At 41.6% G+C, this 24,596-nt stretch overlaps 1 protein-coding gene across 2 annotated transcripts in view; it reads right to left on the bottom strand.

Annotated features, from left to right (window-relative positions):
- RASGRF2 (Ras protein specific guanine nucleotide releasing factor 2) overlaps positions 1 to 24,596 on the bottom strand; it is a 260,071-nt gene that overhangs the window by 41,135 nt on the left and 194,340 nt on the right. For both annotated transcript variants that reach the window (XM_059175372.1, XM_059175374.1), the window contains exon 18: positions 5,999 to 6,105. In XM_059175372.1, the coding sequence (XP_059031355.1) occupies positions 5,999 to 6,105 (107 nt within the window). The remainder of the gene's footprint in view (positions 1 to 5,998; positions 6,106 to 24,596) is intronic.

Raw genomic sequence — 24,596 nt, 5'->3', positions numbered from 1 at the left:
GGAGGGGACTGCCATCCGCATTAACTCCGACCCTGAAGCCCTCCCCATCGCCCCACCGCTCCTCCAGTGGCCTTCCAGAAGCCCCTCGGTTCCGACATCCATGCTACATGCACACAGTGGCCCGAGGTCAGCTCCGACGGGGATTTCTGGAGGTGTGAAAGCTTTCACCTCAACTATTACCCGGGACTACGAAGTCGAGTTGTGAGAGCTGCTGATTCCATACCCCAACCTCTGTTTATTTGTTCAGTGTGCTCAGGATATGGATTCTAACAAACAGACGCTGGGGTCTGTGTGACTGTGTGCATATGCGTGTACTTCTACATGATGGACTACATATAAAGCTCTCTGATTATGGGAGAAGCACGTATGTATGTAACAAGTATCAGACATACCACTCACAGTGAAAGAGCAAACGGGGGGAAATGAGTGTCATCGGCCGATAAGGGATTTTATCCTTACTATGGAGAAAGTACGTAATATCAGTAAGAACAACAGTAAAATCAACAGAAGACTGGGAAATGCCCGAGACGAGGGGCATGGGCTGGAAAGACTCTCTTGGGTTCTACCTTATCTTGATCAGGGTAGTCGTCGTCATACAGGTGCGTTCAAGGTAAAGTCTCTGAGCCACACTCCTAAGTTCAGTGCCCCTTATACGAATGTAATAGCTTGGTAAAATGCAACAAAGCATATAAACCGAAACACAAACTCAAGAGTTCTTCGTCATCAGCTAAATGCATGCTCTTTGTTCCCCAAACAATGAGTGTAAGAGAACTAGTGAGTTAGAAACCCAACAGCTGAGTCATTTTGATACAGACTGTGAAACTGCTTGCCCACATGACCTGTACCTCTTGTGCCACAAGCAAGGATGTAGTCATCAAGCAGCAGCACTGCTGTTCACCGATCCCATTAAACTGCTCTGTCCGCTATCCTTCCCCACCCTGCACATAGCTTTGGGGCTGGCACCAACGTCTTTGAGAACTTTTAGGTACAGAATTCTATCTTCTTCAATCAGAATGGCCAGTCCAATACATTATCCAAGTTCCCCGTTCAGTCCGGTAAGACATTTCCTTCCTGGCCTAGCTTGGCCTGCCTTCAGCCTGGAAGCCTCCCTAAAGGTCCCCTGTTCTTTCCTCCAAAACACCTCCTCTCCACTCCCTGCTTCCCCTTCCACATGCCAGGGCAGGTGGAACTGGGCCCTGCTCTGGATGTGGTAGACGGACGGTGGCTAACTCCTGTGGGGCACACGGGGGGACTCCTGGAGTCCTCTCCACTGGAGACTGAAGGCCAGCTCTCCTAACTCAGGAACGTCTGGATCCTCACATCTACCCCGTGTCTGGCACCCTCTGGGGCTCAATTCTTACTAGTGAATGAATGAAGTAGGGAAAAGAGAAGACGTAACAATAGTTCGTCCATGAGTTCCATGGGGAAGGAGATTTTTATGTGAGTAGGTCATTTTTATCTGATCTCATGCTTTTAAAACATTTCCCCTAACCTACGGTTAAGAAAACGAGGGATCATTTCATTCTTGGCCGGTGTCCCTCCCCTGGTACCGAGTCAGAGTGTGCAGGTCGTAACCTACAGAAACCACTGCAGGCTCCTTCCTTAGTACTGTTCTGTGGTCTGTAGGATTCCTCAAACAACTGGACAGAGTCTCTCTCCAGGATCAGTGGATCAATAAGGCAATGCAGGAAAACCAAAATTGCTACAGATTATACATACCAGGCCCCTAACACACACACTGGAGGTCAGCCTCAAAGCCCTGCCCTCTCTTGTCTGTGCACAGAAGACAAAGCAGCCCAGGAGCACATGGCCCCAGCACAAAGCACGGTGGTCCCGAAAGCTGCAGACAGCTTGGAATTGTGCAAATGACACATGAGGCCTCCTAGCAGGAAACACTTGAGAAGTGTGCAGACACCTAATGAGAACACTTCTTTCTCTCAGATTTTCTACACACACAGCCTTGATTTCTGGTCCCTTGGTGGCTTTAGTCTCTGTCTAGGCTGACTTCGGGAACTATAAATGCTTGCAGATGACCTCCTGGAGGGAGTGCATAAACTGGCTTTGAGAATTCTTCCTGGGCATGTCCCAGGTGCCCAGCATGGCAGAGTTCTGAGGAAGCAGACACAAAGATGAAGGAGACAAACCGGGTCTGCAGGGAACTAAGGGCTCCTTGTCCCGGGATGAAATGTTCATCTCCTGTCCTTAGCGAGAAGGGATCTGGTCACACCCACCTACAATGGACTTTATGTCTTTCATGTTTCTTGATTCAATGTTGCCTTTAACCCTCACTACACATCCTTGGGGGAGGCAAGAGATGGACAGTTGTTCTCATTCTCAGAAGAGAATATTCACCCCCGGTGAGGCCGAGGGACAGAATCGGGCCCCACAGAAGATACAGTGGCAGAGTTGGAAGAAGAACACGTGTGTCCTGACTCTGGGCTCCTGCTTCCACTAACCCAGAGACAAGGCATATGGGAGGAACCCACCCAGGCCTTGTGGCTTCCTTTCAACATGAGAGGCAATAAATGAATGAATAAGGCATAACAAAATGAAGAGAAACTAGGGCAGAATGTATAGCAGATGAAAATTTTTGGAATCAGGAGAAAAAAAAAAAAGCATCCTAGTCTTACCAAAGGAAAGACTTACTAAAGGAAAACCTAAGGTTCCAGAATGGCATTCTAGCACACTGTGGGGAAGGAGTTGAGGGTGATATCCTAGGAAAATTTTATTTCTCTGGAGAGCCAACACATAATTCTGCCACTCTATTTCTCCTGAATTAAGTTCAGGGTCCTACCTACACATATAAGTCACCTTTGGTGACAAATGAGAAATAAATACATGATACTTAATATTGTGTAGCAGATTCAATTCTCCAGATTATCTGAGGACAAAGCTACATCTTGTCACTTCCCTGAGGCTTTTCTGTTTTCAATAAACAGAAGTGATTTCTCTGGTTGGTCTACCATGTGAACAGTAATGCAATTTGCCATGTTTGGCTGTATTTTTTTTTTTTTAAAGATTCTAACTTCCTACTCATTTTTTTGGGAAAATTATTAATTAAAAATAATCAGGTTGCCACAATAATGGCATAGTCTGGGACTCAACCAGCAGAGAGTGAATCAGATAATGAAAAATCCTATTGTCCAAGCCCTTCGGTTTGTGAGGTGAAAATCAAAGACAGTAACAGTGAGGGTTAACTAGCAGAGTTCTTTCTTTCTTTAAGTACCATGGAGGGTCTGCTTGTCTGGAGACAGCCAAGGGCCACACCCACACCCTCACTGGCTCAGGCCATGTCAGGTGATGGAGAACTCACCCAAATGAGGAAGGAGACAGGACGTGCACACGATGAGGTTACAATGGGACAATTGGAAACCAACCACAGATCCTTAAAATACACTCACACATTCAGGGAAGGGAAGAAAAGACAAAGGTGGGAGTGGTAAGACCTTCCTCTGGCACATCAGGGTCTACATTTTATACAGTAATCATGTCAGGACAAAAGACTGGATATTTGAGCACTGTGTACCATCCACACATGACTCCCATGTCGAGAGGGTCTGAGAAGCTGGGGTCCCAGTATGGGCTCCCTAAATGGAACTGATGACCAAGTGCTTCCCCACATAGAAGCACGCCCTAAGTAACAGGCTACAAAGTATCCGAACTGTCAGCTAACATTTACGGTGCTTTGTGGATTACAACTAAATGCCTCAGGACACAATCTGAATAAAGAGACCTGTACTTCCCTATCAAACCACTTTCTATCCCAGTGACTTGGTGCTATTCAGTCTAATACTACCCATAGGCACATACATATTTATGTAAGTACAATGCAGCCAAGGTCAAGCCAGATAATAACATCTTCCTGTAAAGCTCTTTATCCTAGAAGCAAGGGATTCAGACCAGCCATCTCCCCATCTCTTGAGTTCTCTTCACCCAAAGTGGAGTGAGCCCCACATACTGTAAATTGCTTTGCAACTCTTTTCTAGCTATTGTAAGAGTTCTGTGTGAATTGTGAGGGATTCTGGTTTCAGATCGTTAGAAGAAGAGGGCACTGGGGATTGACAGAGAGGAGGTGAGGCTGGCAGGGAAGCCAGATTAGAGGTTTTGAGAGAAGATTTGCAGACAGCAGGGAGCTGAGCCCCAGGTCAGCCTGGGCTTTGGCTTGCACCTGGGAAGACAACGGAGGGACCTCTGTGAAGCCTTGTGCCCTGGAGGCTTGCGCTACCTTTTTGAAGCATCCACGGGCCCCTTGAATCAGAACTCAGGACCCTGGAGTCCAAAACCAGAGAGGAATGGGATGGCTCGTCAGATACGGAGTAGACTTCATTATCATGCATCTGCAGTGAGCCAAACAGGACTTACAAGCAGCTCCCTCAGACGATGAGGAGGAGAGACTAGACATTTTCAGTGGGTTCAGGATGGTCCCCAGAATTTGAGTCATAAGGGATCCATTTTTACTTACTTAAGATGCGTAAGATAAAATTTTTAGATCCCGTATTTAATGTGCTACCTTCATTTGAACTTTAATTAACACTTAAGAATCGTCATGGGCTAACTGATGGCAAGGCCCAAATCCCACTTTTCCCAATTAGTGAATTCTCCTCCCACAGGGATCGCAGGTGCCTGGCTCTCTCCTGACTCCATCTCATGGACTGTGGTCACCCAGGACCACATGGCAAACCCATGACAGCCTCTGGGAAAATACTGAAGGGAGACCTGAGAGCTCCTCTTTTCTCTGTTTCTTCAAACATTTTATATGTTTCATATGTTCTGATCTGAGCCACCTCGGGGCCCCCTTCCCTCTCTTTAAAACTCTCCTGGCACAGGGACGCCTGGCTGGCTCAGTTGATTAAGCAGCTGCCTTGGGCTCAGGTCATGATCCCAGCGTCCTGGGATCAAGTCCCACATCGGGCTCCTTGCTCGGCAGGGGGCCTGCTTCTCCCTCTGCCTCTGCCTGCCATTCTGTCTGCCTGTGCTTGCTCTCTCTCTCTGATAAATAAATAAGATCTTTTAAAATAAATAAATAAATAAATAAATAAATCTCTCCTGGCACAGTGCCAGGCAGTCACGCCTCTGCCAGGGCCCGCCCATTGCTCAGCAGCGGGTAACCAAAGCACGATGCGTGCCTCCAGCCCATGAAGCAAAGGAGTCCCTTACCTTATTTTCTGAAACTGTGATGTGGGTATACGTTCTACGAACGTGTACTGAAAACACACACACAAACAAATAACAAGTAGGTCTCCTGTCAGCATGATGTAATTTCAAAAACAGAGTACTAGGAACCAGAACATCAAAGGCACGAGGCAAAATGTCTCCTAAATTCGCCTGAGAAAATAGTCCCCAACCAGACACCAGAGTGTGTGGGCTCAGAATATTGCTCATCTCTAGGGCATCTGCTGTTTACCTCAGGGGAGGAGCGGCTGCTGACCCCCAGGGGTCCAGATGCAGCTACCTTGAGGGCCCATGAATGGCTCCCTGGGAGGCACAATATGGTGGCTTTAGGGCCCTCGGGTAGGTGCCCTTGCCTCAAAAGGTGAGGAAAGAGGGAAGCTGGGCTTCCCCTCCTGTGTCCTTCTGGATCCTGGATATTTGGCCAATGCCGTGTGTCTGCTTTGATCTGTATGTCTATCCTAGTTCTTCCCTTTCTTTCTTTTTTTTTTTTTTTTTTTAAGATTTGTATTTATTTATTTGACAGACAGAGATCACAAGTAGGCAGAGAGGCAGACAGAGAGAGAGAAAGGGAAGCAGGCTCCTCGCTGAGTCAAGAGCCCAATGTGGGGCTGGATCCCAGGACCCTGAGATCATGACCTGAGTGGAAGGCAGAGGCTTTAACCCACTGAGCCCCCAGGCGCCCCATTCCCTTTCTGTTCTAATTCCAAAATTTCAGACCCTAATTCCATAGACTCAGAAGGCATTTTATAAATGTCACAACTTAAAAAGTTGGTTTTTAAAAAACCCAAAAAACCCTTGAAAGTAATCAATGATACCACTGAATTACCTGTGCATGCTTTGAGACCCAGTGACGGAGGACATTCAGGACTCGATTGGTGGCTGTTCTCCGAATAATAAATTCTTTGTCGCACGTCCTCTCAGTGTTGTTAAATCCTTTGGAGGAGAATAAACACACACATGTAGTTAAAGCCAATCCCCAGGAATCTGGAAAAGATCATTTATTTTAGGACCTGGGTTAACGGACACTTACAAAGACACACCTTGGGAGAGAGGTACGCGGGGTTTCAGACTGTTGAGAATTCTGCTTACTTACTATTATACCCTCAGCTGTGAGGACACCACACAGATCCAGGTGAAATTAAATGAATAATGTACACACATTTATTAAAGTCACCGATTAGAGCTAAAGCCGATCTAATGACATTTCCGTTTATGCCTGCCTTGTTCTAGAACATAAAACCAAGAAAGTTTTAACAAAGCATTTAAATGAACACTAGTTGATACTTTTGGCCCAAAGTCATACAACCAATAACATTTTCAATATTCAGATGCATTAGCCCATACCTTGGCTCATAGATGATACAAATACCTTATTATACGCCCATGTACTGAGAAGGGGGATGGCAAAGAACATGATCTCTGCAGCCAGACTGTCTGGGTTCAAATCTCTGTTGTCCTACCCTGGCAAGATATAGCACCTCTCTGTGACTGGTTTCCTTGTGTCCTGCACGGGCTAATATGTACCCACTTCACAGTGTTGTTATGGAGATTTAGTCAATACATGTCAAGCATTTAGAATGCCATCTGGAACAACAGTGAGAGCTCAATAAATACACTTCAGTACTGGTTAAGTGTCTTTGGTTCCCCACTGTGCCAATGTAGGTCTCGGTCACCTTTTCACTATCAAGAAAACTACTTCAATTTTTTTTTTTCTATTGAGCCTCTGTTTTAAAAGATTTTACCTTCCAATCATGATTAAGTGACATATTTCCTTTTAAAAATGAATGCAAGCCTTATATAACTTATATAACTTCACTGGCAAAGTTCCTGAAAGTTGTCTACACTCACTTATTCCATTTCCTCATCTTCTACATGCTCTCCATCCTACTTCCTTCTACATCCTACTCCAAGCTTCTCACCCCCTCTTATCACCCAAACAGCTCTTATAAAGATCACTAGTAACCTGCATGTCTCTGTATCCAGGGGATATCTATCATCTCTCCATTGGAAAGCTCATCTGATGAATACCTAAAATCAAATCCTCAGGTATTTATATCCCTAGATCTCTTCTCTGGGCTCTGGATCCATGTATCCAACTGCTTTTTGATATTTTCCTTTTAGATGTTTTAAAAACCTCAGACCCAATCTGTATAAAAGAAAAAGCCATGGCCTTCCAGCAAACCATGTCCTTTTCCAGTGATCCCAATTTCCTAAAGAGACATCACTAGCCATCTCGTTAATAAGCCAGAAACTATGGAATTGTTCCTGGCCCATCTCTCTCACCTTCTTCCCCATAATTTTATTTGCTAAGTAAATCTCAAACTGCCCATATCTTCATCTCTACAAAGTCAAAATTGAAGTTGAGCTACCAGCACCTCTCAGTCTGGCCTACTTACAATAGTCTTGTCATTTCTTGCTCCCTCAAATCTGTTCTCTTCTCTAAAGTGAGAAAGACTTTTTTCAAAGGCTAAATTACATGTGTCATCCTCCTGTGTAAAGCCCTTCAATGGCACTTTTGATAAACAGAAAAAGTCTTTAACACAGCCCAAAAGTTCTTCCATGGTTTGACTCCTAGCTCCCTCTCAGCCTTTTCTGGAACCATATTCTTCTCACTTCTCTTTCATCTCACCACCCTTTTCTTAGTCCTTCATCTTCACCCCAGGGCCTGTGCACATACTGCTCTGCATCTGGCAGAATTACCACTCTCCTTTTCATTCAGTGAAAGCTATTCTTGTTTTTTCCACTTCCCCTTCCTGGCCTGAGTTGAACACATCAATACATCTCACAGCACCATGCACATTTACTTTCGGACACTTGTTCCATTCACAATTTCACTTTTATTTATGTAGACAGGGATCGGGTATGTTTTTGCTGAGCACAATGAGCACATATCTGGCATGTAGCAATGCTGTATACAATATACATTTGCTGAATAAATGAATGAAAGCCTGGATAGTGAGAATTTACTAAATATTGAATGTGATTTGAATGTTAAGATGATAGAGTGAAAGATAAATGAATAGTCCTCAGAGTCTATGAAATGAGTTAGACCAAAAAAAAAAAAAAAAAAAATCAATCTATGAATGTCTTAAGAGCAGAGGCCCCTTTTCCACACTGCTCTTTGGATGTAGGCAGGCATCCCTGACCTTCCGGCAGACACAGTCAGAGGATAATGACACTGTGCTTTTGACAGAACAGACCTCTTTTTTAAAAATCTCTTGCTATTAAAAGCTCACAAATCCTAGGTAAAATATAATAAATATCTTTTAAAATGCATAGCTGAGTTCTCAAGAAAATGAATTTTCTAGGGTCAAACACACAGGGACCGGAAAACCAGAACCAAGCCTCTGAACTGATGCTAGCAGCCTCAAGAGGAGATCAGTTCGCCAGCCTGGGAAACACAGGATTTGGATTGTAAATCCATGTGGTTCAGGAGGAGATACCCCAGGGCCTTCATGAAGTATGAGTGAGAGAGTAGGAACTACGACTCCCATATAAAGCTGGAACTTGACCAGTCCTCTGTGAAGACTGGATGAGGGGGAGAAAGTGCTCCAAGTGCACAAGGAGACCATTAAGAAGCTTATCCATCTCAGCCTGAATCTCTGTGGGGATGGGAAAGGAAGCTTCCCTGAGAATAGATAGCCATAGGCCCGCTTCATGTAGATTTGAAGCTCAGAGAAAACCATGATGGGATGGCCTGTCCCTCTACATGAGAAGCTAGAAAGTGGCCCACCCCAGTGATAACCCTGGGACCCCTGACAAAAGTATACACAAAACCTCTTTGGAGGGACAGAAACTCAACCTTAGCCTGTACTGGCTCTCCACTAAAAACAAAAACAAAAATAAAACAACTCTGAAGAAAAACTCACAATCCAAAATTACAAAACACTCAAACTGTGTGCCATGAACAAGGATGAGTAGACACAGGGATGAGGGACAGCCCATCCCACCCCTCCACCACCACCAAGAATTCCAGGTACCAGAACTAATAGATCCAGTTTGAACATCCTAAAGTCAACATGTTTACAAAGACTAGTGATATAAATATGGACATCGAAAACATGATAAAATAAAAAAATTTTACAGTCAGATTTTATAAGAACCACACAAAACTTCAAAGTTAATAGAATTATTCTTTCAATGACTGTTAAAAAATAGATAAGCTGAAATCAAAAACTCATAGGAACATTAATTAGACAGACATTAATTAATTAGATTAGACAGGCCCCACTGAACAAACAATAAACTGCAAAGAGATTTAAAAAACCAGACTTCAGAAAAGTATTCAGATGCAGTACCAAGAGTTAAACAGAGAAAACAGAAAAAAAGTGTTAAAAGACAGGGAGGAAAGAATTAGAAGTTCCAACAACAACAACAACAAAAAACAGAAGGACAGTATAGGAAAATAATTTTTTTAGACTTGATGGAAGACATGAATTTTCAGGTTCAGGAATTGCAATGAACCCAAGGAGGATAAAGAAAATGAAAGCCGCACCCAGAAAAGCTGCAAAATGATGGAACTCCAAGGCAAAGATAGCTTTGAAGCAACTGGTGGGGATATATTTATGATCTGCAAAGGAAAGGCAGATGAAAAGGACAGGAAATGGTATGGGGACTTGGGGTGAGTGGATGAGAAGGCTCAGATCAACCAAATTAGAGACGAGACTTCAAGTGGAGTGAGAGTCGGGGAATATGAAGGCACCATCGTTTTGCCAGAGGATGGAAGTCAAAAGCTCTTAGAACATTGACAAGGGGTAATGAGGTAGTCTCCCACCTGCATATGTAAGTATAAGGATGCCAATCAGTGAGATGAGAATAGATGGGAGTAAGAGAGAGACAAGAAGATAAAAATCAAAGTGGAATATTAAGAAAGAAAAGCACCTTTAACAGAGCTGCTACTCCTTTAACGTATTTTGGAAAAAGCATCTATCACTACTGGCCTCTTCGTGTCTGCATCAGGGGTGGGTGGCAGGGGAGTTTATTCTGAAAGAAAGCCAAGGAACAGTCTTCTGCTCTCCACGTTATTGCGTGTCACACATTAAAAGACCACTTCAAGGATTTTCTTTATCAAATTGCCAATATTTCCACAAATTCAAATCTCAACCTCTATTACCATTTAGGTTAGGATTTGATTATACGGCTTAGATGTTCTTCATAACTTCTAACCACCATGTTATTTATCTTTTCTGTGGAGACTGCAGCTTGGTAAGTTCTCAGTATCTCTGCTGCTCAGAGCTCTTCACCTGCTGCCACTTGCAGACTCAACATTCTCTTGGGAAGGTGACCCAGTACTACTCAAGCGATCTCCAACAACACACACTCAGTGCAGCTGGAATAATCCTCAGCTAGTAGGAAAGATGAGTAAGATCGCAGGACCAGCCACAGGCAGGACCACCCTTCCAAGTGCTGAGAACGAGGGAGGGAAGGCTCCAAAGACACACATTCCACTGCACCCTTCCCAAGGCAGGCCATCCCCGTGTGGCTCCAGGATGGACAAGTCAAGTCCAGAGCAATCCTCTACTCAACCTCTCTGCGGCTCAGTTTCCTAACTTGTAAAATGAGCAGAATAAAACCATGGAACACTATGTTAAAAATTAAATAATTCTTGTAAAACAAGGAAATCATACTCAATGAAATCATATTTATTATATTTTCACCTAGAGCTGGCTTCACCCATCCACCTGCCCCCTTAATCTAATGGCCCTCAGTAAATATTTTTGCCAGAAAGTCCATTATAAGCTATATGTGAAAGCAGCAAGGATTTGATGAACATCAACTTATTTCCTTCCTGGAGAACCTTTCTCACTGCTTGATCAACAGATGGAGATCTTTGATTTTCTAGAGAAATACTCTCTCAGTTCCATGTAAACCAGCAACAGTTTAGAAATTCCCTAAACCAGATACCTGAACCAGCTTTCTGAGGGGCATACCTGTAGCAAATGCTGTTAGAGCAAGTTTTATAAAAGGAGCTGCTGCTTATTCATGAACTGAAATTAATGCCTTACCTGGGCTCTCTCATGTGCTCGTTCATGTCATCAGATCTGCCCATGTCCCCATTTTTCACAGACTTTAAAGCTACATGATCAGAGCAACAATTCTCCATCACTCATCAGGCCTCCTCCTTATTTTAAGCCACCATCTAAGTTGGAGGCTGCCTGGGCAATATTTATTTCTGAATTTTAGCATGAGCTACACAGCTAATTGATGGCAATTCCATGTGGAAACTATTCAATCCTAGAATCACAGATCCATCCCCCAAGGAGTTCCTGCACCATTTTTTGGGGAATAGCAAATAGGAAATCTTTGCAGGGCTTTATACAGCTTTCACCTGTCAAGTGTGACAGCACAAAGAAACCACGTATGCCAGGAGAGTTTCTTTTACGGATACACATATCTGGAATACAGCTCCCCTAGAGTCCTGCCTTTCTCAACTTTTGCATACTCTTTTGAAGTTGTAGGCACTGGTCAAAATGACTAATGTGGGCAACAAAAAGCCATCTGGAAAAGTGGTAAGAACCAAATCACCATCCATGTGAATTTAAGAATGAGATTCAGTTTTACAGTCCTTCCCCCAGACACCTTGTGACTCATGCCATCCCCTATAGCAACTGATAGATGTAACATCTCTCGCATTAAATATACACTCCCTGGTGAAGGGATTTCATCTCAAGCATCTTTGTAGGCCCTTCAGCTTTGCACACGGGCACTCAGCAGTTACTTTTCTTTTCTTTTTTTTTTTTTAACTTTATTATTTATTTGACAGACAGAGATCGAAAGTAGGCAGAGAAGCAGGCAGAGAGTGAGGGGGAAGCAGGATCCCCGATGAGCAGAGAACCCGATGCGGGGAACCCATGATCATGACCTGGGCCGAAGGCAGAGGCTTTAGCCCACTAAGCCACCCAGCCCCCCACTACTTTTCTTTTCTTTCTTGTAACATTTCCCTCCAAGTTACATTTTTCTAAGCTCTTCAAATATTCCCCACAATTTTTTTTTTAAAAGACTTTACTTATTTGACAGAGAGAGAGAGATCCCAAGTTGGCAGAGCAGCAGGCGGAGAGAGAAGGGGAAGCAGGCTCCCCACTGAGCAGAGAGCCCGATGTGGTGCTCGATCCCAGGACCCTGAGATCATGACCTGAGCTGAAGGCAGAGGCTCAACCCACTGAGCCACTCAGGCGCCCACCCCCCACTGCTTTTCTTAATAAAAATTCCATCACTCCCTATGGAAACTATCTGAAAGTGCCTGCAGGTGCTTTACATCTGAAGTCGGGGCATCCTTTCACCGTATCACTGTGGTGACCACAAATCTGAAATCTATCACAACCAAAAGATACAATAAAATAGTGGGGGAGGCAGCCAGGGAAACTGAAAATAGAGGGGGAAAGGGAAAGCTTCCCTTTATTCTTCAAATGATATGAAAATCGGCCAACTTCACTGTCTTCTTTGTCAGAGGCAAGTAAAATAATGTGATTTGGAAATAAGACGACACATAGGTGGATTACGGGCTAGTCCAGTTAGAGCTACCCTGAGGCTACAGAGGACAAACTAGAAAAGACAAGGAATTCTTGAGCACAGGGAAGTGTTTTAAAATCAGAAGTAGATGGCCAAGAACAAGACCACAGAGCTCTTATGAATTCCAACAAAGCACCTTTAAGCTATCCTTCTGAATTGGTGAGGAAAGTCAGAGTAGAATCAAAAAGAGCCAAAAAGCACAGAAATAATAATGCTATCAATGGTCCACGGTGATGGGCTATCAGGGAGAAAAAGTAAATGCTAACTATTGGTTACTGTATCACATACCTAGGAACTGGTCCTTGTCGTGTTTTTATCACTATTCTGCATTGTTGGTCTTAATAAATTTAGGCTTGTTGAATAAAGGCACTGGGAGCACTTTAATGTTTTACATCAGTGAGGAAATTAAGAAATGCATGTCAGTGATGCATTATTTTTCACTTCATACAAATGGGGCTCAATCTCTCCAATAACATCACTTGTATCAATATGCTTTATCTAGTAAATATCATCCTAAAAAAATCATGTCATATAATTGGTTTGTACATTCCCATGCTCTTGGGTTACAACATATTTCTACCCTTTAGTTGCTGGCATGGAAAGATCATTAATCTTTATTACTGCTGTTTGCCAGGCACTGTGCTAGGAGCTTTACAAGTGGTATGGAATTGCATCCTCATAACCAAGGACAATAATTCCAATTGCCATTTATTGCATGTCTACTGAGTAATCAGCAAAGTACCATGAATAATGTGGCTTCTTCAACAACAAGAGCATCCGAATTAGGGTAAATGTTATTCCCATTTATGGATAAAGAAACCAAAAGAGGTGAAGAAACTCGGCAAAAGGCATAGTTATTAAAGAGCAAAGCCAGGATTTGAGCCCAGGTCTGCCCATTTCTAAAGCCAGAGTGCGTTTAATTGCATCTCATTGGCTGGATCCAAAGTTTACACTTCATTTTTTCTTACAAGGTGGCAAACGGACACGTAAGGCTACAACAAAAGATCCTGGCAAAGCAAGTGCTTCCCTTTTAGTTCTAAATTTTGAGGTGTGCTGACAGAGTGGCCCCCATTATAGAAATCTATGTATCATACTGTAATGAGTACCAGACGTAAACCTTTATTTATCTAACTAGAATTAAAGTTTTCTCAAAATGTGCACTTTCCCCAAATTCAGTATGTTTCCTACTGTGACCATCAAACAGACAGACCAGTGCTTTTTAAATTTCCAGTCACGACTTCTTAATGGGGAATGAAATCAGTTTAGTGGGCTGTTAGCAGAATTTAAAAAAAAAATGAAATAGATGAAAACTGACTGAATGGATTGTACGTAGAGAAGATGAGTATTCTTCAGGGAAACTTTTGTATTAATAGTGTGTGTATGTGTGTGTGTGTGTGTGTGTGTGTGTGTATCCTGAGTCAAAATGTAAAATGTATTTCTACAAGTAGGTTGCAATAAAAAAGTTTGAAAGTGACTGATGTAGACAACCTGATTATTAGACTATGTTTAAATTATCTGTATGAATTTCCCAGAACTCCTGGGGAACTGTGTGCTTTACTCTGAAACGTGTCTGCAGGAGCAAGCAGAGGGAGCTGCTTCTCCTACTGGACCCCGCTGCTTCTGTCACCAGATACTTTCCCCACTCCGTGCCTAATCCTCCTGTTTGTCCACACTGTCTCATTCCTTGGTTCCCGGTCTGTTCTCCAGCTGACTCCGTGCAGCTCTCCCTCCTTCAGGCACCTAACTGTCTCATCGTTTTTCTGTGCACTCCAACCCACACCTCCAGATCCAATAAGCCCCCCAATCCCTCATTTCAAACTTCTTATGAGAGATGTCCATATAATGACACATTCTATCCTCATAAGTAATACACTTATTTATTAGAGGTATTAAATTAAATGTAAAATTAAACGTATGTTTCTTGCTCTCAAGCTCCTCCCCATCTTAATTTTCCCTTGAGTTAATGGGATAATCACACTTTCGGCCTCTCAGATGGAAAAGCTTATTCTTTTTCTTTTCTTTTTTTTTTTTTTTTAAGATTTTATTTACTTATTTGACAGAGATCACAAGTAGGCAGAGAGGCAGGCGTGGGAAGAAGCAGACTCCCCATGGAGCAGAAAGCCCAATGTGGGGCTTGATCCCAGAATCCTGGGATCATGACCCGAGCTGAAGGCAGAGGCTGTAACTCACTGAGTCACCCAGACGCCCCAGAAAAGCTTATTTTTCTCTGTCTCTCCTTTGCTTTTCCCATTCAGTTAGCAAATACTGTTAACTTTCTAGTAGCCTCTGTCAGATTTGTCCCCTTTTCTCCATTCTCCTGCCACAATGCTAAGTTTAGGTTCTTCACACATGTGTAGTAGCTACTGTCTCCTAGATAATCCTCCTTCTTCCGTTCTCTCTGTCCTCCTGTTCTTCCTCCATCCCTAATTCAATTATTCGGTCAATAGCTCTAGAGCCTCTACTGTGTTCCAGGTACTGCGCAGGTCCTGGGGGACCAAGAGATGTGGTCCTTGAGCTCATGGAGTCAGCTGTATAAACGGGGAAGACATAACCTTCAAACAAGTAAAACACAAAATGCATAACTGGAAACCCTGCAAATAAGCAAGTTGCATGTCTCTTCAAAAATAATCTTAAATCTCCCTTTCACTTGTTCCTGTTCTAGCACAGGTATTTCTTTTTCTTTCTTTTTTTTAAAATTTTTTTATTTTTTATAAACATATATTTTTATCCCCAGGGGTACAGGTCTGTGAATCACCAGGTTTACACACTTCACAGCACTCACCAAAGCACACACCCTCCCCAATGTCCATAATCCCACCCCCTTCTCCCAACCCCCCTCCCCCCAGCAACCCTCAGTTAGTTTTGTGAGATTAAGAGTCACTTATGGTTTGTCTCCCTCCCAATTCCATCTTGTTTCATTGATTCTTCTTCTACCCACTTAAGCCCCCATGTTGCATCACCACTTCCTCATATCAGGGAGATCATATGATAGCACAGGTATTTCTAATGTCTCCGTACTGCACACTGAACCAAGTAGCAAATAAATTCCTAGATGTGAAGAAGGTAAGTTACTTACACAAGGTCACACAGCTAGTATACTAAAAAAGAAAAGGTAAACACAGACAAGCAGGAGATTTGCACATACACTACACTGAACCCATGATAACAGTGTTCTATTGCTAAGATAACACATGAGGCAACGAACAAATGCTGCATAGTGGGTTTTGTTGTTGTTGTTGTTGTTTTTGCCTATTCATAAATGTGTTCTTATCTCTCAGTTTTTTTAGTTCTTACATTAACCTGAGATTTTCTCTAAGTACAATTAACTTTAGCAGTGAAAAAACCATATTTTTCTAGACTGAGGAAAAGAAGCTCAACAGGTTTATCATGATCTGTGATAAAAAAAATACACAAAGAATGGCAAAATCAATACTTTTCACTTGCTTTCATCTTTCAATGAAATAAGTAACTATCAGCTGAATTGTTTTTATGGGTTTTTAAAAATGTGTGTTGTAGATTCTTCCTTCCTTCCTTCCTTCCTTCCTTCCTTCCTTCCTTTCTTTCTTTCTTTCTTTCTTTCTTTTCCTAAGAGAGCCAGAGAGCAGGTGCACAAGTCAGGGGAGAAAGTCAGAAGGAGAGAGACAGAACCTTAAGCAGGCTCTATTTCTCTCACAGAACCTGATGTGGGGCTCGATCTCACAATCCTGAGATCATGACCTGAGCCTAAATTAGTGACTGAGTCACCTAGGCGCCCCTGTGCTGTCAAGATTCTTAAAGGAATGATTTTATACTAAACTTAAAACTTGTGAGAACCTTTGTGTGTTATTTCTATTCTCACAGTTCTAGAAAATATATTCCCTGCATTTACAGATGGGAAAACACAGGCTCAGAGAAGTGCAGTAGCCACATAAGTTCACAGAGAGTAAAGGGAGAGACAGAATTTATGGCCAGATGATCTGACTCTAAAACCCAGGCTCCTCCCACTGAAACATACCACCTGAGTGACGCTCCCAGGAAGTGCAAGGTGCTCCTTCTTAAGGCTGGGTCATCGTCAGCCCTCCCACTGCTGCCCCACCAGCTTCTGTGCTGGTGTGGAAATGCAACAGGAACAGGAATGCCAAGAAAGAGGGTGATGGTGACTTCTGCCCAAGCAGAACTAGGGCATTTGAGGAGTCGGTGGGAAGTGAAGCCACCAAGTAAGCAAAATTACTTGTCAAGATTATTGCTGAGGCAAGAAGGAAAGAAAAAGCCTAGAAACTAAGAGGTGACACAGGTTCATAGGGGACAATAAGCTGAGTCCACCTGAAAACTAAGATACAGCAATCTGAAAAAAAAAAAAAAAAACCCACAAGATCTAGATTACTTTATGTCAGAGTTTGTTGACAGCACAACCACTATTAGCAAGAGGCCTTTGAAAATACAGGGAATTTGGGGACTTTGGGGGAATATGGTGGAGTAGGAGGACCCTAAGCTCACCGCCCACAGACACATCTAGGTAACACCCACATGAGAGTAAACAAAGCAGAAAACAACACAAAGACTTGGAGAATAGAGTCTCCCCTGCTAAATACGCAGAAGAGGCCACACTGCAGAGGGTAGGAAGGGCAGAAACTTAGTTGGTAGCTAAGCAAACCCATGGGACTGCCCTCGGAGGCAGGGGTCCTGTAGGTGTAGAAAGAGGAAAGAAACAGACACACTGGGCAGCCCAGTATGTCTATAACATTTGGCCTTGAAAACCAGAGTGGTATAACTTCATGAGTTCTTTCAGTCAGTGGGGCTTAACAACCTGGAACTTTAAAAGTCAGCTGGCCTGACTCTGAGAGAGTTGCAGGGCCACAAGAAATGGAGTCTATGCCCTTCAAGTGCCCGCACAACAGCCCTTCTGAGATACAGCATAGAAGGAGCAATTTGGAAAACACTGGGGGTAAACAGGAGCGAGATTCTTTAATCCTCTCAGAGCATGTGCTTGAGGGGCAGGGATCCTTGGGAGACTTCTTCAGGAATGAAGGAGCTGGTGGACACCATTCCCTCCAATGCCCCACAGCCTAGACTCATGGACACCTCTGGGTACCAGCCCTATACCAACACCCCTTATGTCTAAATTGCTAACAGTATGCCCCCTGTGCTCTCCTATGGATATGTCCCCACCAGCCAAGCCCGAGCACTTGGTCTCTTCACACAGCAGATCTGCACAAACCTTGCTTACACTGCATGCCCAGCCCCCCACCATTCTACTGCAGACATGTCCCTCCCCACCAGTACACCCTTGGCCAGACCCCATCCAAAGCAGTGCCACAAAACTGGAAGTGTGCAAGCAGCTCAAACAGGGACCAGCACGGCTCCAGAAGGACTTCTCTCCTCCTGCCCCAGGAGGAGAGGAAGATAACCAACACACACAGGCCAACTGCAACTCTGTCAAGAGGTTGGGGCAGATATCTGGTCTGACTGCAAGCCCTGCTCACCATTGAAATTTTCTCAGGGGATGACACAGAGAAAGCCCCCTGCAGTTCAGGGCTACTGTAGCTCTGGCAAACCCCTAGTCTGACTCAACTCAAGCCCAAAGTGACCCCAGACTGCCCCACTGATAAGCCATGGACTAAACCCTGCCCAAAACAGGTAAAGAGAACCATTCCAGATAGCAGGGGGCATGCAGCCCTGAGGAGACAGAAGAATACATCCTCCCCCCCCCCCAAAAAAAAAAAACAGAACAAAAATCACAATGAGGAGCTAAGTGAAATGGAGATAAGTAATATGCCTAATAGATAACTTAAAGAATGGTCATAAAGATACTCACTGGACATTAGAAAGAGTGGAGGATCTCAGCAAGACCAACAAAGAGACAGAAAATCTAAAAAAGAACAAATCAGAGATGAAGAACTCAATAACTAAAATTAAAAATAGAGTATAGGGAATAAACAGTAGACTAGAGGAAACAGAACGGATTAGTGACCCAGGGGACACAGAAATGAAACTGGAGAGGAAAAAGATAGTAAAAAATGAAAGTAGACATAGGGAATTCGGAGACAGCATCAAAGCATAATAACATTCACATTATAGGAACCCCAGGAGAAAAGACAGAAAAGGAGACAGAAAATTTACTTTAAGAAATAATAGCTAAAAACTTTCCTAAGCTGGGAAAGGAAGTGGAAATCCAGATCCAGAAGGCACAGAAAGGCTCCAACAAAATCAACTCAAGGATGTCCACACCAAGAAATATAGTAATTAAAATGGCAAAAAGAAGTGATTTTAAAGCAGCAAGAGGAAAGGAAAGAGTTATATACAAGGGAAACCCCATATAGCTGTCAGCTGATTTTTCAGCAGCAAATTTGCAGGCTAGGGGAAGTAGCATTATATATTCAAAGTACTGAAAGGAAAAGTCTGCAGCCAATAATACCCTCTCGAGCAAGTCTATCATTCAGAATAGAAGGCGAGATAAAGAGTTTCCCAGACAAACAAAAGTTAGAAGAATTCATGACCACTAAACCAGCCCTACAAGAAATGTTAAAAGGGGGTTGAGTGGGAAGGAAAACCATAAGTAAGAAAAGGAAAACTAGGAAGCACACAGAGTAAAATTTAGTACATCTATAAAAGTCAGTGAAGGGACTCATAAAAGGATGTAAAATATGACACCATATATCTAAAACATGAGGTGGGGTGGCAGGCACCTGGGAGGCTCAGTTAGTTAAGCATCTGCCTTCAGCTTGGGTCATGATCCCAAGGTCTGGGATTGAGACCCCAATCGGGCTCTCTGCAAAACAGGGAGCCTGCTTCTCCCTTTCCCTCTGCCTGCTGCTCCCCCTGCTTGTGTTCTATCTCTGCCAAATAAATAAATAAAATCATTTAAAATAATTTTGTTTAAAAAGGGGCTGGGGGGAAGAGTAAAGAATGGGTTCAAACTTAAGCAACCATCAACTTAACATAGACTGCTATACACAGACGAAGTTATGTATGAATCTAATGGTAACCACAAATCAAAAGCCAATAGATATGAAAAAAATAAAGAGAAAGGAATGCAAGTATAGCATTAAAAACAAGCCAGCAAACCATAAGAAAAAAGAGCAAGAAATGAAAGGAACAGAGAAGAACTACAAAAACAACCATAAAACAAGTAACAAAAAGGCAATAAATACATACCTGTCATTAACTACTTGCAAATGTCAATGGACTAAACACCCCAAACAAAAGGTGTGGGCTGACAGAATGGATAGAAAGGCAAGACCTATCTACATGTTGCCTACAAGAGACTCATTGCAGACCTAAAGACCCATGCAGATGAAAAGTGAAGGGATGAAAAAACATTTATCATTCAAATAGAAGTATAAAGAATGCTGGAGTAGCAATTCTTATATCAGACAAAATAGCTTTTATTTTTTAAAAGATTCTATTTATTTATTTGAGTGAAAGAATGCAGAGAGAGAAAGTGCACAAGCAGGGTAGGGAGGCAGAGGGAGAGAGAATCAGTCTCCCCACAGAGCAGGGAACCCAGACAGCCCAGCTGATACAGGGTGATCCAGGACTCTAGGATCATGATCTAAGCCAAAGGCAGATGTATAATTGACTGAGCCACACAGGTGCCCCCAAACAGAATAGACTTTAAAATAAAGACCATAACAAGAGACAAAGAAGGACACTGTATTATCATAAGGGAAAAAGTACAACAAGAAGTATAACAATTATAAATATTTATGCACCCAAGATGGGAGCATGCAAATACATAAAGCAGCTAATAACAAACATAAAGGAAGTAATTTATAGTAGTACAATAACAGTAGGGAACTTGAACACCCAACTTACATCAGTGGATAGATCATCCAAACAGAAAATCAGCAAGAAAACAGTGGCTTTGAATGGCACATTGGACCAGATGGATCTAACAGATTTATTCAGAACATTCCATCCTAAAAAAGCAGAATACACATTCTTTTCAAGTGCACATGGAACATTCTCCAGAATAGATCATGTATTAGGCCACAAAACAAGTGGCCAACAAATTAAAAAAGACTGAAGCCATGCCTTGCATCTTTTCTGACCACAAAACTATGAAACTAGAAATAAACCACAAGAAAAAAATCTCGAAAGAGCACAAATACATATTGCCTAAATAACAAATTACCTAACAATGAATGGGTCAACCAAGAAAACAAAGAGGAAATTAAAAAAAAATACATATTGACAAATGCAAATGAAAACACAGTGGTCCAAAATCTTTGGGATGCAGCAAAAGCTGTTTGTTCTAAGAGGGAAGTATATATCAGTAGAGGCCTACCTCAAGAAGCAAGACAAATCTCAAGTAAACAATCTAACCTTACACTTAAAGGAACTAGAAAAAGAACAAAGAAAACTCAGAACCAGCAGAAGGAAGGAAATAATAAAGACTGGAGCAAAAATAAATGAAACAGAATCTAAAGAAGGAATAGTACAATGAAACCAGGAGATGGTTCTATGAAAAGATCAACAAAATTGATAAACCCTTAGCCAGGTTCATCAAAACAGAGAAAGAGAGAGAGACAATTCAAGTAAACAAAACCAGAAATGAAGGAGAAGAAATGGCCAACAACACAGAAATACAAAGGATTATAAGAAAATATTATGAAAAATTGTATGTCAATAAATTGGACAACCTAGAAGAAACGGATAAATTCCCAGAAGCATGTAACCTCCCAAAACTGAATCAAGAAGAAATGAAAATTTGAACACATTGATTACCAGCAATGATATTGAATCAGTAATCAAAAACCTCACAACAAACAAAAGTCCAGGACAAAATGGCTTCACAGGAATTTTACCAAACATTTAAAGAAGAGTTAACACCTATTCTGCTCAAACTATTGCAAAAAAATAAAGGAAGAAAATCTTCCAAATTCATTCGATGAGGCCAGCATTGCCCTGATATCAAAACCAGATAAAAACACTATGAAAAAAGAGAACTATGGTCATCTATGATGACCATAGATGCAAAAATCCTCAAGAAATATTAGCAAACTGAATCCAATAATACATTAAAAAAACTATACACCACAATCAAGTGGGATTTATTCTGGGGATGCAACGTGGTTCAATATTTGTAAATCAATCAATATGACACATCATATCAAAAAAAGAAAGGATAAAAAATCATATGATAATTTCAATAGATATAGAAAAAGCATTTGCCAAAGTACAACATCCATTCATGACAAAAATCTCAATGAAGTAGGTTTAGAGGGAACATACCTCAACATAATAAAGGCCATATATAAAAAATCCACAGCTAACATAATACTCAATGGTAAAAAAACAGAGTGCTTTCCCTCTAAGATCAGGAATAAGACATTCTCACTACTTTTATTCCACATAGTACCTGAAGTCCTAGCCACAGCAATCAGACAAGGAAAAGAAATAAAAGATATCTAAAATGGTAAGGAAGAAGTAAAACTTTCACTATTTGCAGATGACATGATACTCTATATAGAAAACCTTAAGGACTCCACCGAAAAACTACCAGAACTGATAGATGAATTCAGTGAGGTCACACTATACAAAATCAGTATACAGAAATCCACTGCATTTCTATACACTAACAGTGAAGAAGCAGGAAGGGAAATTAAGAACACAATCCCATTTGCAATTGCACCAAAAATAATAAAATACCTAGGAATAAACTCTACCAAGGAGGTAAGAGACTTATACTCTGAAAACTGTAAAATAACACTGATGAAAAAAAAAAAAAAGTGAAGATGAACAAGCAAATGGAAAGATACACCATGTTCATGGATTGGAAGAATAAATGCTGTAAAAATGTTCATACCACCGAAAGCAATCCATAGATTTAATGTAGTCCCCATCAAAATACCAACAGTATTTTTCACAAAACTAGAATAAATAATCCTAAAATGTATATGAAACCACAAAGACCCCAAATACGCAAAGAATTTTGAAAAAGAACAAAGCCAGAGGTAACACAATCTTAGATTTAAGATATACTATAAAGCTGTAGTAATCAAAACCATATGGTACTGGGACAAAAACATAGATCAATGGAACAGAATAGAAAGATCAGAAAAGAACCCACGATTATCTGGTCAATTAATCTTCAGCAAAGGAGGCAAGAATATGAAAAGACAATCTCCTCAGCAGTGGTACTGGAAAAACTGGACAGCTACATGCTGGAAGCGCCTGGTGGCTCAGTTGGTTGAGCGACTGCCTTCAGCTCAGGTCATGATCCTGGAGTCCCGAGATTGGGTCCCGCATCAGGTTTCCTGATTGGCAGAGGGTCTGCTTTTCCCTCTGACCTTCCTCATCTCATGTTCACTCACTCTCATTCTCTCTCTCTCTCTCAAATAAATAAATAAAATCTTTGAAAAAAAAAAAGAATTCTTATTTCATACACAAAAATAAACTAAAAATGGATTAAGGATCTAAGTGTGAGACCTAAAACCATAAAAATCCTAGAAAGGAACATAGGTAGTAATTTCTCTTATATCAGCCACAGTAACATTTTTCTAGATATCTCTCCTAAGGCAAGGGAAAGAAAAACAAAAATAAACTATTGGAACTCTAACAAAATAAAAAGCTTCTGCACAGCAAAGGAAACAATCAACAAAACTAAAAGGTAATCTAACATATGGGAGAAGATATCTGCTAGTAGTGTATTCAGTAAAGGTTTAGTAACTAAAATATATAAAGAACATATACAACTTAACACCCTCCCCAAAAAAACCCAATTAAAAAATGGGGAGAAGACATGAATAGACATTTCTCCAAAGATATACAGATAGGCAACAGACACATGAAAAGATGCTCAACATCACTCATCATCAGAGAAGTGCAAATTAAAAATCACACTAAAACATCATCTCACACCTATGAGAACAGCTAAAATCATAAAAACAAGAAACAAGTGTTGGCGAAGATGTGGAGAAAAAAGAGCACTTGATCACTGTTGATGGGAACGCAAACAGGTGCAGCCACTGTAAAAAACAACATGGAGTTTCCTCAAAAAGTTAAAAATAGGGGTGTGTGGGTGGCTCAGTTAGTTAAGCTCAGGTCATGATCCCCGGGTCCTGGGATTGAGCCCTGCATTGGGCATCCTGCTCGTTGGAGAGTTTGCTTCTCCCTCTCCCCCACTTGTTCTCTCTCTCTGTCTCTCAGGAAAATAAATGAAATCTTTTTTTAAAAAGTTAAAAATAGAATTACCATATGATCCAGTAATCATACTCCTGGCTGTTTATTCAAAGAATATGAAAACACTAATTTAGAAAGATATACACACCATATGTTGATTGCAGCATTATTTATAGTAGCCAAATTATGGAAGTACCCCAAGTGTCTATCTATAGAGGAATGTATAAGAAAGATGTGGAATACATAGACAATGGAATATTACTGAGCTGTAAAAAAGAATGAAGTCTTGCCACTTGCAACAATGTGGATGGATCTAAAGAGTATAATTCTAAGTGAAATAAGTTAGAGAGAGATATCACACGATCTCACGGATATGTGAAATTTAATACATAAAATATGAATGAAGGAAAGAAGAGCAATAAACCAAAAACAGACTCTTAAAGAACAAATGGATCATTACCAAAGGAGAGGTGGGTTGGGGGCTGGGTGAAACAGGTGAAGGGGATTAAGAGCACATTTATCATAATGAGCCCTGAGTAAGGCATAGAATTGTTGAAGCACTACATTGTATACCTCAAACTAATACAACACTGTATGCTAACTATTTTGGAATTAAAATTAAAGACAATACAGTGAATGTGCTAGAAATGGTTAACATGGAGAATACGAAAAAAAAAAAAAAGAGGAATGAACTTTAAATTTCTTGATCATTTTCTTTTCTGCCTAACGTTGTAACCAGCTATCTGAAAAATGAAGGGAGGAAGGAGAAAGATATTTTGGTAAATTAGTCTGAATTCCCTAATAGGGATTTG

The sequence above is a fragment of the Mustela lutreola genome, chromosome 5, assembly GCF_030435805.1.
Source record: "Mustela lutreola isolate mMusLut2 chromosome 5, mMusLut2.pri, whole genome shotgun sequence".
Classification (NCBI taxonomy): domain Eukaryota; kingdom Metazoa; phylum Chordata; class Mammalia; order Carnivora; family Mustelidae; genus Mustela; species Mustela lutreola.
This window is presented reverse-complemented; position numbering and strand designations above follow the sequence as displayed.